This window comes from Diplotaxodon limnothrissa, linkage group LG3 (assembly GCF_057381915.1).
Source record: "Diplotaxodon limnothrissa isolate DT_005_m linkage group LG3, D_limnothrissa_male_GT1.1, whole genome shotgun sequence".
Classification (NCBI taxonomy): domain Eukaryota; kingdom Metazoa; phylum Chordata; class Actinopteri; order Cichliformes; family Cichlidae; genus Diplotaxodon; species Diplotaxodon limnothrissa.
In genome coordinates this window covers 32,480,582-32,493,680 of record NC_140598.1, presented here as the reverse complement: position 1 = coordinate 32,493,680, position 13,099 = coordinate 32,480,582, and the positions used below count along the sequence as shown (strand labels likewise).

Genomic DNA, 13,099 nt, shown 5'->3' with positions numbered 1-13,099 from the left:
ATGCTATGAACTGAGAACTGTGAGGCCAAACTGTGAACATGAAACTCTGAGTGCTATGACTAGGTGCTAGATTTCACGGATGGATCCGGGGAATGGAAAAAAGGGGCAGCGGCTTGGATGGAGGTACGCAGTCACTATAATGAGAGGAGACAAGTAGTCAGTGGCAGTCTAGTGAATCACAGCTGCAGGATTAGGCTATGGAGGTTAGGGCTTACGTGTTTCAGGTTTAAAGTGTCATGCGAGGAGGAGGTGTCCAGGGGGTTCCGGGTGAGGAGTGTCCAGAGAGGATCCAGAATATACTTGGAGTGAGGGACTTGGCAGGGAGGCAGGCAGGTGTAGTCCGATGATGGAAAGGAAGAAACCAGATGACAGAACCAGCGTCCAGGCGGAGATGTGAGTAGTTTGGGAAACGCGACTGCCAGGTGGGTCCTATGACAAAGTAAACACGGTGAGGAGAAAAGCAGTAGTTGAGGGTTCTCACAAGGGCTTGGCGGTCTAGCACTAACATGAGTTAGCAGAAGATCTGGCAGAGGTCTGTTGTGAATGCTGGTCTTATATGTTGGTGACTTGATTGGAACCAGGTGTGGAAGCTGATTGGAGTCTCTGCCTGAAGGTGGAGCCCAGCGGAGTGGAAAAACCCTGTACTCACCCGGACCATGACAAGAAATGTGTTTTGGAGTTTGTACGTGTTTTGACTCTAGGGGCCACTGTATATATTTATATATAAACATATATAAATATAAACACTTTTTTTTCATTAGTAACTCTTTTTGTGCATAATTCTATATTATTGTTAATAATAAATTAATTAAAGCAACAAAACAACCAGAGGAGGCGGTTGAGAGCCGAAAGAGCCGACTCTTTTTGGAGAACTGGAAATCCCATCACTAATAGTCATGTGCAAAATACGGCCGTATAAATGTGCTGCAGCACCTGGCGTGCGCACTCACAACAATGGCTGAGCGTAAATGGAGTCATGTGCGGACGTTCTTTACCTCCACAAACAGTCGAGACGTGGTTTGCGACACATGTGGCAAGAAAGTGAGGTATTGTGGCAACACCACTAACCCTAGTCAAACACACTAGGGTTAGTGTGTTTGACACAGAATATGACGAGCGTATGTTGAGGTGAACTCAAGAGAGGAGTGGTCAGGTGCTGCTAGGGCGAGACTGTCACGGGTTGTTCTGAGGATCCACTCGCAGGACTCTGGAGTAGCGTTTTAACAAAGACGATTTTATTTACAGATCTTCACCAAGTGTATTTACAGACAGTGTGGGGATAGCACTAAGATGTAAAGGCGCAATCACACACGCGCTCAGTCCAACCTCTCTCTTGCCGCTAGCAACCAGTCACTCCTTCCACACTCCACACGGGGAAAAATGGGGAATTAGAGTCTTCACAAAAATCCAGCGTTGAACAGCTGACCTCCTCCCTCTAAAATACCAGCTGGTCTGATGAGGCCCAGGTGTTCCAAATCCAGGAAGGCATGGGCCGAGGGCGTGAACCCACCATGAGTTCTGCCCCGGCAAAACAGGGGGGAGAGGGAGATAGAGGGAGAGAGAGAAGAAAAGGAGAGGTAGGAGTGGGGAGATTCTGATCAGCGCCTTGCCGATCCTGCAGGTCGTGACAGAGACGGACGTCTCTCATGGAGTCCTTTAGTGCTGCAAGCAGGGAAGGCGTTCAAATAGCTCGCAACTTCAGTTTTTTTTTATTTCTTTATGATAAATTCTGCATTATTAAGTGATAAGAACAAGTAAGCTCACGTCCTGTAATCATTATGATGCTATAATTTGAGAGTCAATAAAAGATACAATAAATAAAATACATTTTTGTACAAAGTATTGGTATCGGATCAGTATTGTTGATACCACCCTGAATTTTACTTGGTATCGGATCGGAAAGGAAATCAGTGGTATCGCACATCACTACCAATCAAAAACCTGTCCATTGTGCTAGCAGTGTCCAAGCGTTTTTTGTTTTTGTCGCAATAGCTCTGTGTCCCCCCACTTTGGGAACCTCTGCGTTAATCTAGGGGAAAAAGTAATTTTCATCATCCTGATAAGCTTGAAAATAAATATTTGGTATTTGGTATCAGTTTTATTATTTTCCAATCTTTATTTTAATTGTGTAATATTAACTTGAATTGAATGTATAGGTCAGTATTAACCAAAAAATAAAGCATTCCATTGAAAAAGGTCAGGTACAAGGACTTGACTGAACAAAAGTAAAAAAAATCAGCCAAGGTGCAGAGCATAATTTTCAAGGGGTCTTCAGAAAGCCTGGACACATATTTTTGTCACCACTCAAAAAAAGTACAGTTAACTGACTCCTTGTAGCAAAAATTGAATCAAAAAGTATAAAGAAATGAGGCGTGGCGCAGGACCTTTGCACCACATGGTACTTTAATGTGTAAATTAAAATATTAATTAGAGACCAACTCAGGATAATCTCAGTGAGAGAAACTCATTCAAACTCATGAAGATTTAATATTCAAAATACTGCCACTCACCCGAGTCCTCCTGTAGCTCAGTGAGCAGCTTCCTTTAATGCCAACAAGTGTTGTTTTCAGCGCAGCTGAAGCAGAGAGAACAATCCACACATGCTTATCTAACATCTATAATATACTATTCAAAACCATTCACTATGTCACTGCTGGTGTTTTGAAAATCGAGACTGAATACCTGTATTAGAGCAACTACCACAGGTTATCTTATGATTACTGTTTTACTGTTTTACTGTTTGTTTTCACTTTCAAATGACCCATTACATTACTGTGATGTTATAAGGAAGACGTTGTGGTGTATCAATCACATGATTCTCAGAGGTTCAGGTGGAAACTTATTTCAGGTTTGATTGATGCTTTATAAAAAAAAAGGAAGGGGGAGTGATTTTTTTGTGAATGTTAGTATTTATCTATCACAATACACTTAAAAATGACTTCTTCTGGTATCATAATAAAATCTAAAACCTTTCTATTTCTCTGTCTCCACAGAAAGAGTGCACACAGACATAAAGAAAATCTGGACTGACAGGTTTAAACACTACAATGATTTCATTTTAATGAATATATTCTTGTTCAACTGATTCTTGATTATATTTTGATTGATTTCTGATTTGATTACAGGAGGAATTACTTTTAGCAAAAGCACATACATAGAACTGAGTCACTCTGTGCTACAAGCAGTGTTGGAATACATATACCAGCGTTACATATTTAAAATACAAAATATGAGTAACTGTATTCCATTTAAGCTATTGTTTAAAAAGGTGGTATTAGGAATACAGTTACTTTGTTGAAATAAAGTAACTGTTGAGATCGTGGCTCAAGAAGTTGGCAGTTTGTCATCACATTCAATGAGAGGAGGGAGGTCTAGACGTGGGCCTTCACCTACAGGCTCAATTTGGAACCACACTGGTCTCCTGCCAAGCATTTGAGTTAGAACAGCACACGTTCTTATATGGTACATCAGAGGTCTATCCTTGAATCCAAATAACTCAAAGAATTCAGGGCGTGCCAGTGGCGTACATCTTAACAGACCATTCTGGTTGACCTTTAGGGAAAACTAGACTAGACATACCTTGGAGCAAGAACGTGGAAGACAGCCTTCACTGCAGATTTCAGTGCATCATGATGTTACCTTGGGTAGAGTGGAAAAAAACAACCTTGGGTGGAGTGTTGTCTCGAGGCTGAGGCTCTGGTTCAGGTGTGTTTTCTGGCTGGGGTTTTTGACCCGTGTCAGGGTGCGTGGCAGAGGAATGTTTTTCACTTTGGCACTCCTCACACTTGACCTTGAAGTTGCAGTCCTTTATTGTGTGCATGGGAGACGTTTGTGTTCTTTGAGAATGTTTCATCTTTCATGTAGTAGTTTGATCTGGAAAGACATTTGGCTAGAGGATGTGTTTTCTTGTGGACTGGACAATAACGTGTTAGATCATCCTCTCTGATACTAGCAGAAGCAGTTGTATCAACCTCCAAAAGTTGTTTCAGTTCATCTGGACGTAGCGTTTTGTGGGAGAAATGTTTCGTCACTCATAGCTGACTGCAGGTTTCCCCAGTCTTATAAACAGTACATTTGTACCAGCCCACTGAAGGACAAGCCCATTCAGTGGTTTGTCCTTCAGTGGGACAAGCCCACAGCTTCTAGAACCTCTGCTTTTGCCGTAGCAGCTGCAGCTTTTTTCTCTATCTCCAACATCTGTAAATCCATTTCCAGATTTGCTTGCTGCTTTTTAATTTCTAATTGTCTCTAACTATACGAGGCTTTAGCATTTAAATAAAATACAGAAAAACTAATGCTGACTGTATAAAAAATACTTTGTAACTAAATTACTTTTTTTTAACATAAATTACCAGAGATGAAATATGACATTTTTATCACTAAATTATTATGAACCATTTTTAATCTTTTACTTGGGACAGAACAGCTTGTTTGTCACACTGGCAGCTACATGTTAGAAATCATGTTATGAGGCGTGGCTCTGAATCTTTGAGCTTTATCTCATAAAGTTGAAATTTTACGCAGATTTATCTGTCAGTGAGAATGCCATCACATGACAACTGACTGCAGATGCTCTGACACAGGTTTGAACATTTCAGAGCCGATGAGCAGAGTATTATAATTTCATTGGTTTAATTGAATCTCCTTTCTCTCTCCCTGTGATTGGCTGTTAGTTGGTGTGTGGCATCTGTCTGCAGTGGATGTCATCCATGTTTCTATGGAGCATGTCCAGGATTACTGCATAGATAGGATGTGTGACAGCTGTGTCACAATCTGCCTTTACAGTGAACATTATAAAACTCTAAGGTTCTTCCGCACTCTCATTAGCCACCTCATTTATAAGCTTATGAACAGGTCATTTGTTTGCATGTGATGATCTTATAATTTTCCAAAGTGAAGTCACAGGTAGTTTTGAGTTGATCCCTCGCTCAGAAATCTGTGCTCATCATCAGGTATGACATATTTAAGTCTACTACCACATTGTTATTATAGTTTCTGGATTTTCTTTATGGTTCATGACCAACATTTCATCCTCCGTAGGAGCGACAAATGATGGTGACACAATAAGAATTGTTATCCAAACCAACAACTCATCGCACACCTGGAGCCACTACTAACTTTTAGCCATCAAGGCACACGTTAGATAAAAATTTGCATCATTAGATGTTTTGTAACATGCAAACGACTTCAGTTCTGTTCATTCTCCATATGGCACACCTGTTTTTGACAGGATAAATGAAGTGTTGCAGGCTAAGGAAACGAGATAAAAGCCATCATTTGTGTAGGAGAAACAAACAAAAACACTGCAGACAAGTTTCAACTTCCTCAAGGTAGGCCTACTCAATCTATACGACTTCGTTATCGTCACCTGTGTGAGAAATGTATTTTGGTTATGGTATGGTTATATTGGTTATATTATTTGATGTTATCCCTCTGTCCGTCAGTTATTCGTTTTAGACATGGCCTGGTATACAGTAGGTGATAAAATTTCACAACCTTTGCAGAGTGCTGAAAAACCCAGTGACTTTGAATTTAGATTAGATGAAACTTTATTAACCCCTCGGGTGGGTTCCTGCGGGAAATTCAGTTTCCAGCAGCACAGCAGCGACACAAGTTGCATGTTACAGATACAATTAAAAGGGGATGAGAGTAAGGCTAAGCATAAATATACCATATATGCACATATAAAAATACAGAATATATAATATGGATGAATATGAACACATAGATTACACATTTGAGTGAGTCTATTGCGCAGTGATTATTGCATATAATATAAGAAAAAACATTGCACAGTGAAAAAAAGCACTACAGCTCAGTTGTTCCCACCCTCCTTTGTCCCCCTGTTTCCCCTACCTCTCCCCTCCAACGAGGAGTTAAGTAATTTAAACCCAAAGGAAGTCCAGAGCTCTTCAGAATGGTGGCCTGAAATTATTATTGGTTTGACTGGAGCAATGATTTCATTTTGGCTTTTTTTTTTCAGCACTGCAGTTAGCGTTAGCAAAAAGCAAACAAACAAAAAAACAAAGAACCCTCCCAAAAATCTTTTAGGTGCAATCTTCCACAGTTGACTAGACATTTATAGGAACGTCAGGAAATAAAACACTAATGCAACAAAACACTCAATGTAAGGAATTTACTCTTGGTAACACTCACATCTGGGCTCTAATTTTAAATAAATCTTTTAAAAACATATCAGAAATTATAAACATTATATTTGTGTAACAGAAATGATCCCAAATATAACATTAAGCTTAATCCTACAAGTGTTCAGTAAGTTTGAGGTCAGGGCTGCAGGCAGGCATCCCATCCTGTCCACTACTCAATTCTGCAGGTAATCATTTATAAACGCCACTGTGTAGGGCAGGGGTGTCAAACTCAATTGCACAGGGGGCCAAACCTCAAGGCACACCTTAGGTCGCGGGCCAAACAAGACAAACATTTATTGGACACACTAAAACAATGTTTTTTAAACATAAATATGAATAAAAACAGACAGGAATATTATTCCAGATTAAATAAATTTAAAGAAAAATAAACTTTAACTTTAAATATTTTGCTCTCCATAAAAATATATCCTGTCAAAATATGAAATAGAAATATGAACATGCTGCAAAACCCCCCAGAAAAAATAAATTAAAACATATACAAGGTTCGATCCGCATGTAGACGGAGCTGGGCCATTGCTTCAGGAATGGAACTAATAAACTCTGCGGGTCATTCTTTCCCTTGAGTGTCCCATTAGAATGCAGCTCCATCTGAATCTGCACAGGTGCAGTTTATCCTGCGGGCCTTGAGTTTGACATATGTGGTGGAGGGCAGCGGTCCCCAACCTTCTTTGCGCAACGGACCGGTTTATGCCCGACAATATTTTCACGGACCGGCCTTTAAGGTGTCGCGGATAAATACAACAAAATAAAACTAGTACTGGTACTGAAAAAAAGAAGATTTATTCATAACACACGTGAAAATACCCAGGAAAACCGAGTTATCGATAAAAACGATCACAAAATAACGCTGAAAACCGATAAAAACCCTGAAAACCATACATTTCACACGTGGGCCTTTACTTTTGCGGCCCGGTACCAAACGACTCGCGGACCGGTACCGGTCCGAGGCCCGGGGGTTGGGGACCGCTGATGTAGGGGGTGAGCATTGTCACCTGTGAGGGAAATGCTGCCTCACAGCATCACACAACCTCTGCTAACAAGAGTCAATAGCCCAACCCACAAATTACTTTCCTTACAAATGTGTCGCCATTTAAACATAAATGCTTTACATGCTTGTCAACGGTATATGATTTACTATACCGTTGCTGTCAAGAGATGTATTCTAAAACACTTCTTCAGTTGAGAATCAGAGAGGAGAAACACACAGTTTTACTTGTATACAAGGGCAGCACAGAGCACTCGCACTGAGAGTGAGGGCTCTGAGACTCGCAGCTCTGTGACTGCCCCGGTCTTTATTTATACATCAGTGGGTGTTTGTTCCTTACATTGGAATGTGGATGTGTATATGTGTGTGTGCGTGTGTGTTTGCGTGCGTGTGTGTCAGAGTGTGACCCCATAAACGACTTCCCTTAACCTGCTGGTCTGGAAAATCCAACAGTTCATCTATATGTAAAAAAGGCATTTAGACTAAAACTGACATTGTTTATCCTACCGTAAAACAATAAAAGAAGGTACAACCTTTCCCATGCTCCTAGGATGTGGGGGTGAATGCCAGAACACCCTGGAATGTACACAACGTTGTTACAGACCTCCTAGGATGAGACATTCTTTCAATATGCCACCAACTATATACTTCTAAACACAAATGATTACATGCAGTATTCTACCATATGCAAACTTATATCATTAAAAGATTATACTGACTACTAAGAACAATTTTCCATTGACAGTTGCAAATCTAGCAAACACAAATTTCCTTACTTTTTGTGCGAAACCAACAGATGTAAATAGTATGTAGTTTAATTATTACTACAATTTTAATCAAATTAAATCCAACCAATGACATCATAATTATTATTATTATTATTATTATTATTATTATTATTATTATTATTATTATTCTCCTATCCTCTGTTTTTCTTACTTTCTTCCACAGGTCATGCTCTTCAACTCTTCCTCCTTCGCCACAGTTTTCCCCACCCCAACATCCCACGACTCTTTCAATTCCTCCAACTCCACCGTGTCTTTCTACGCATTATGCAGGGAATCAGTACCAAGCATTGTCATCTACACCATGTACACCTTTACAAACATCCTTGTCCTCTGTCCACTCTACATCTGGATCCTCTACATAGGTTTCCAACATTGCAGGCGTCAGCACTCCGCATCTGCAGGAAGGTCGATGAGCCTCTCTGACTTTTTCACCTACAACATGATGATCTTGGAGATGTTTGATGTGTTTGGATCAGTCCTCTATTGTTTGAGCAAACCTACAAGTAATGACTTACTAATGATGTTGGGCATATATTTATTTTGCATAGTTTTTCCTGGACAGACATTTTTCCATGTCCTGACCTGTGTGGAGCGCTATCTGGCCGTTGTTCACCCCATTGCCTACATGCATGTGCGAGAAGTATCAAGGGTCAGGATTAAAAACATCTGCACCTTGTGTGTTTGGCTGATATGTGGCGGTTGGGTGGGAATAGTAAAGCTGTACTACCCCAGTTTTCCCATGGTCCCGTTTCTTTCATTGGGCATCTGTCTGTTAGTTATTATTGCGTGCTGTGCGTTTGTTCTCCATGCTCTGACTCGTTCAGGGCCAGGACACATGGGTAAGAACAAGGATCGAGTTGACCAATCAAAGCAGAGGGCTTTCTATATGATTACAGCCATAACAGGAGTGATGCTGTTGAGGACTTCTGGCCTCGTGCTTTGTTTTGTAATGGAAACAAGGAAGTTAGTTGATCTCGAAGTGCTGTGCTTGTTGCTGGATTTAGTCATCTGGCTGTCCTTTCCCAGCAGTCTGGTTCTTCCTCTGCTGTTTCTGCACAGAACAGGAAAACTACCAGGCTGTAGGAAGAAAACAGAATCAGGATAAAGAGTCCATTAAGAAAGTTTGACTGATGTGTACAAAACAAAGTTATAATGGTAAAAATGGCCTGTATTTGTATAGTGCTTTACTAGTCCCTAAGGACCCCAACGCGCTTTACATATTCAGTCATCCACCCATTCACACACTGCATTTTAATGTATGAAATGCTTTGTAACTTATATGCAATGTATACTAAGCAATAATAGGTTGTGTTTTATATAAAATATTTTGATATGTACAGTGCATCAGTGTCTGCTCAGGACATTTGTTTACCTATTTACATGTACATTCTTATTCTTATGTATATCGATATGCCTCAGTTTTAAATGGATTTGTATTATACTAATGAGCAGTAAAAATTAACCAAAGACATCTATAAATAGTAAACAAAGAGGGAATTCTGATTAAGATATACTCTTAATCTAATTCAAATGGTTTTTTTTGTTTGCTATAGTAGTTTATGACTTGCTATGGTACTATCCTAATTTTATTTTTTTCATTAACCTCAGCTCAAGTAAATTATTTGATATATTAATATAGGGACAAAGTCATATGATCCTGTATAAATGTGCTATAAACTGCTAAAAAAAACTTTAATAAAATGACAACAATTAAAAACACTGTATGTCACACGTACTTTTCTTCAGTCTTTTTTAATCCATTCACACAACAGCATTTTCATGATTGTATGACATAGGGTGATCGTGGCTCAAGAGTTGGGAGTTCGCCTTGTAATCGGAAGGTTGCCGGTTCGAGCCCCGGCTTGGACAGTCTCGGTGGTTGTGTCCTTGGGCAAGACACTTCACCCGTTGCCTACTGGTGGTGGTCAGAGGGCCCGGTGGCGCCAGTGTCCGGCAGCCTCGCCTCTGTCAGTGCGCCCCAGGGTGGCTGTGGCTACAATGTAGCTTGCCATCACCAGTGTGTGAATGGGTGGATGACTGATTGTGTAAAGCGCTATACAAATACAGGCCATAAGAGTCAGATTGTCAGGAGTTCTCAGAGCTCATTTGTATGAGGGTCGTAATGTCTCAGATCAGTCAATTTTTTAGAACATTTACTGCTTAATTGTTCCCTGAATTGCACAAAAAATATTTTTAACATTAAATTTCGTTTTAATTCTCAAATACTATGGAAAATGTTCCACCGACCCCCTTTTTACCACACATTGTTAACTTGTTTTCTCTTCTTGCAGAATTAATAATTATTATGGGCCACTTTTGGTCTGAGACAACTTTAGTGTTAATTTTTTTTAACAACATAGAAATATCTTTCCTTCAAAATTTATCTGTTGTTTAAGTGTAAGTAGATTATGCTTTTTGTTAACAAGGAAAAGATTTGCCAAGTGGGACTCATGGTGAGTGAACATATAGGTAAAATGTTGTGATTGTTTTGAATGGCATTACAAGTAAACATGCTTTTCTGGAGTTCAGTTTAGACTGCGTTTTCTGTTGTTTTGTGTTTAATTTCCCGATCTCCAGCAATAAAGTTGTGTGAGTTCTGAATCAGTCTCTATAGTACAGTCGTTCAACAACGCAAATGTCTAATTAGTCATTCAGTTAGTCAAGTTAGTCCATTAGTAATGGCAGAAACTATGTTCAACATGTTCAAGGTGATCTGACGAAAGTCAAACTGAAAATGGCCAACTATGTTGGCCCAGTAATAATAATAATTATTTTAATAATAATGGTAAATGGACTGGTTCTTATATAGCGCTTTTCCACTCTTCTGAGCACTCAAAGCGCTTTACACAACTTGTGCATTCACCCATTCACACAAGCACAACTGACATTCACACACATTCATACTCCGATGAATGCATCGGAGAGCAATTTCGGGTTAGTATCTTGCCCAAGGATATTTGGCATGCAGACTAGGGGAAGCCGGGAATCGAACCACCAACCTTCCGATCAGTAGATGACCTGCTCTACCACCTGAGCTACAGCCACCCTAATAATAATTATTACTATTATTTTTGTTATTATTTCACTTTAGAATAAAAAAAAACACAGGAGCCAAACATTTAATCTTATTAAGATTAGAAGTATACGTGTATAACTAAAGAAATTAAAGCAAGAATCACACATTTAACTTAATGCAATAAATCTAAAAATAACAATGAAGACGCTTGAATAAATAAACTGGCTGCAAATTTCATAAGGTGAGACACACACAGGTAATTAAGGCTACGTTCACACTGCATGTCTTAATGCTCAATTCCAATTTTTTTGTTCAGCTTGTTCACACTACAAATAAAATGTGACAGCAAACGTGCTCCTGTGTGAACCCTCAAAGCGGCCCGCATGCACAAAAGACCCAGTTTAGACCCAGACCAAACAGTATTGTTGGACTGATGGCCCTTAATGTAAAGACTTTTTTCGGACTTACGTTTCCTAATTTTGCTTTAAGTTATAAAGTTATTTTGTCATTTACATATGGCCTAATAATTATCCTTATTGCTGTTTTAGAGAGGAGCAGTGCTTCAAAGGATAGTTGCAGATTTCTGTCAGAATCTGCAGATTATACAGTACAAATAAAATGTTTACGTTTCTCCAACGTTGTCTTTCAAACAGTTTCACTAACATCTACACTGGATGGCCTTCCCAGAGAGCATAGAGAACACAAAGGCAGCAGTAAGAGGTGACAGCTAAAGACGAGACCAAAATGCAGAACAATGGGATTATGGGTGGAGCAGGATATTGGGCAAGTGCTAAAGAGCTCCACAGAAAGCAGAACATCCAAACGAAAGCAATGCAGATGTTTCTGATTTTGATACCTCTGGTGTTTTTTAGCACTCTGTATGTGATGGGGTGAACAACAGCCAAGTAGCACTCCACACAGGTCAGGATATGAAAATTGCTCTCACCACAGAAAATCATAGTAGAAAGAAAATACCCCACTGCCACAATATTTGGGAACTTTAAGTAGGAGCCACAATAGACTAAAGCTGTCCCCAAAAACCAGATAAGCTCCATGGCAGCCAGGTGGTATGCGAAGATGTCACTGTGGCTTACTGCTTGGAAGGAGTGATGTTGTTGCCATTGTTGGTAGCCCTGGTAGAGGATGAAGATGGAAAGGGGAAGGAGTAAGAAGAGCCTGGTGACAGTGAAGAAGGCGATATTTAATGAAATAACTGAGGGGTCCTTGCATATATAGTCTTCTGAATGATGGGAATAGTTGGAGTGGGAAGAAGTCATGACTAATATGCTTGTTGTATGTAGTGCAGCTCGATGTCATGTCTGAAAATGAAAAAGAAGTAAGATGCCAAACAAGTGCAAAAAGGTATTTAAATTTGTGAAGGTTAGTTTTCACTTTGGGACCTTTTTAAATGTTATTCAACTAAACTGAAGGCAGTTGCCACAATAGGGAGATCCACCTGCAAAATCAAAATCTTCACAAATGAAAACTAAACTGGAATCAGAAGAAAATGAGGAGACATTGCTTGTTGTCAAGAAAGTACCTGAAATCATAATTATTAAATTATTTATCCAGGAAACATTCCCCTAAACAATTCTGGAGACAGGGAAGTCTTCTCAGACGAGTGTTATCCAAGAAAATGCAAAAAAGTCTAAAATATACTTTTTCATTAATATACTGACACAGATGTCAGCAGGGTTGATCCTCTGAGGACTAAAACCTGAATATCACAAAGTCCACCCACCTTGTTAAACTCTTAGTATGCAATCTACTTTTTCCTGCGTTGCCGATCTCTCTGACTGATCTTCATCAGTGTCGGATCCACGTTCACGTGAATCTGTAATGGGTAGTAAAACCATCCGTGTGTCAGGATGAGCGATGAAAGACGTTTTGCATGTTACGAAACACATTTAGGAGAATTCTGTGCTATTAATCACTGCAAGCAAACCTAATGTACTTTTAACATCATCCACCCACATCTAGGCCTTAAATTAAATGTTTGCAAAGGTTCACTCATGGTGTTAAAGGAACACTGGAAATAGTTATCATATAATACATGAAATATCTATGTCTCTGTTTGTCTGGCTGTCTGTGAACTACTCCTTTATTATGAGCAGTTGAGCACCCTCACATGGCACACAGG

At 39.7% G+C, this 13,099-nt stretch overlaps 1 protein-coding gene across 1 annotated transcript; it reads left to right on the top strand.

The window, feature by feature from the left end:
• Positions 1-346: 346 nt before the first annotated feature.
• On the top strand, positions 347-9,048 carry LOC146635423 (uncharacterized). The gene is made up of 3 exons (XM_085350109.1): positions 347-393; positions 1,448-1,577; positions 8,107-9,048. Exons 1-3 carry the CDS (start codon positions 347-349, stop codon positions 9,046-9,048), a joined length of 1,119 nt encoding a protein of 372 aa, XP_085206235.1.
• Positions 9,049-13,099: the final 4,051 nt, after the last annotated feature.

Coding starts and splice junctions, on each gene's coding strand:
- LOC146635423 (XM_085350109.1), top strand. CDS start 347: ATGGAAAGGAAGAAACCAGATGACAGAACCAGCGTCCAGGCGGAGAT. Junction 394..1,447: donor ACCAGCGTCCAGGCGGAGAT/GTGAGTAGTTTG, acceptor CTAAAATACCAG/CTGGTCTGATGAGGCCCAGG. Junction 1,578..8,106: donor GAGAGAGAAGAAAAGGAGAG/GTAGGAGTGGGG, acceptor TTTCTTCCACAG/GTCATGCTCTTCAACTCTTC.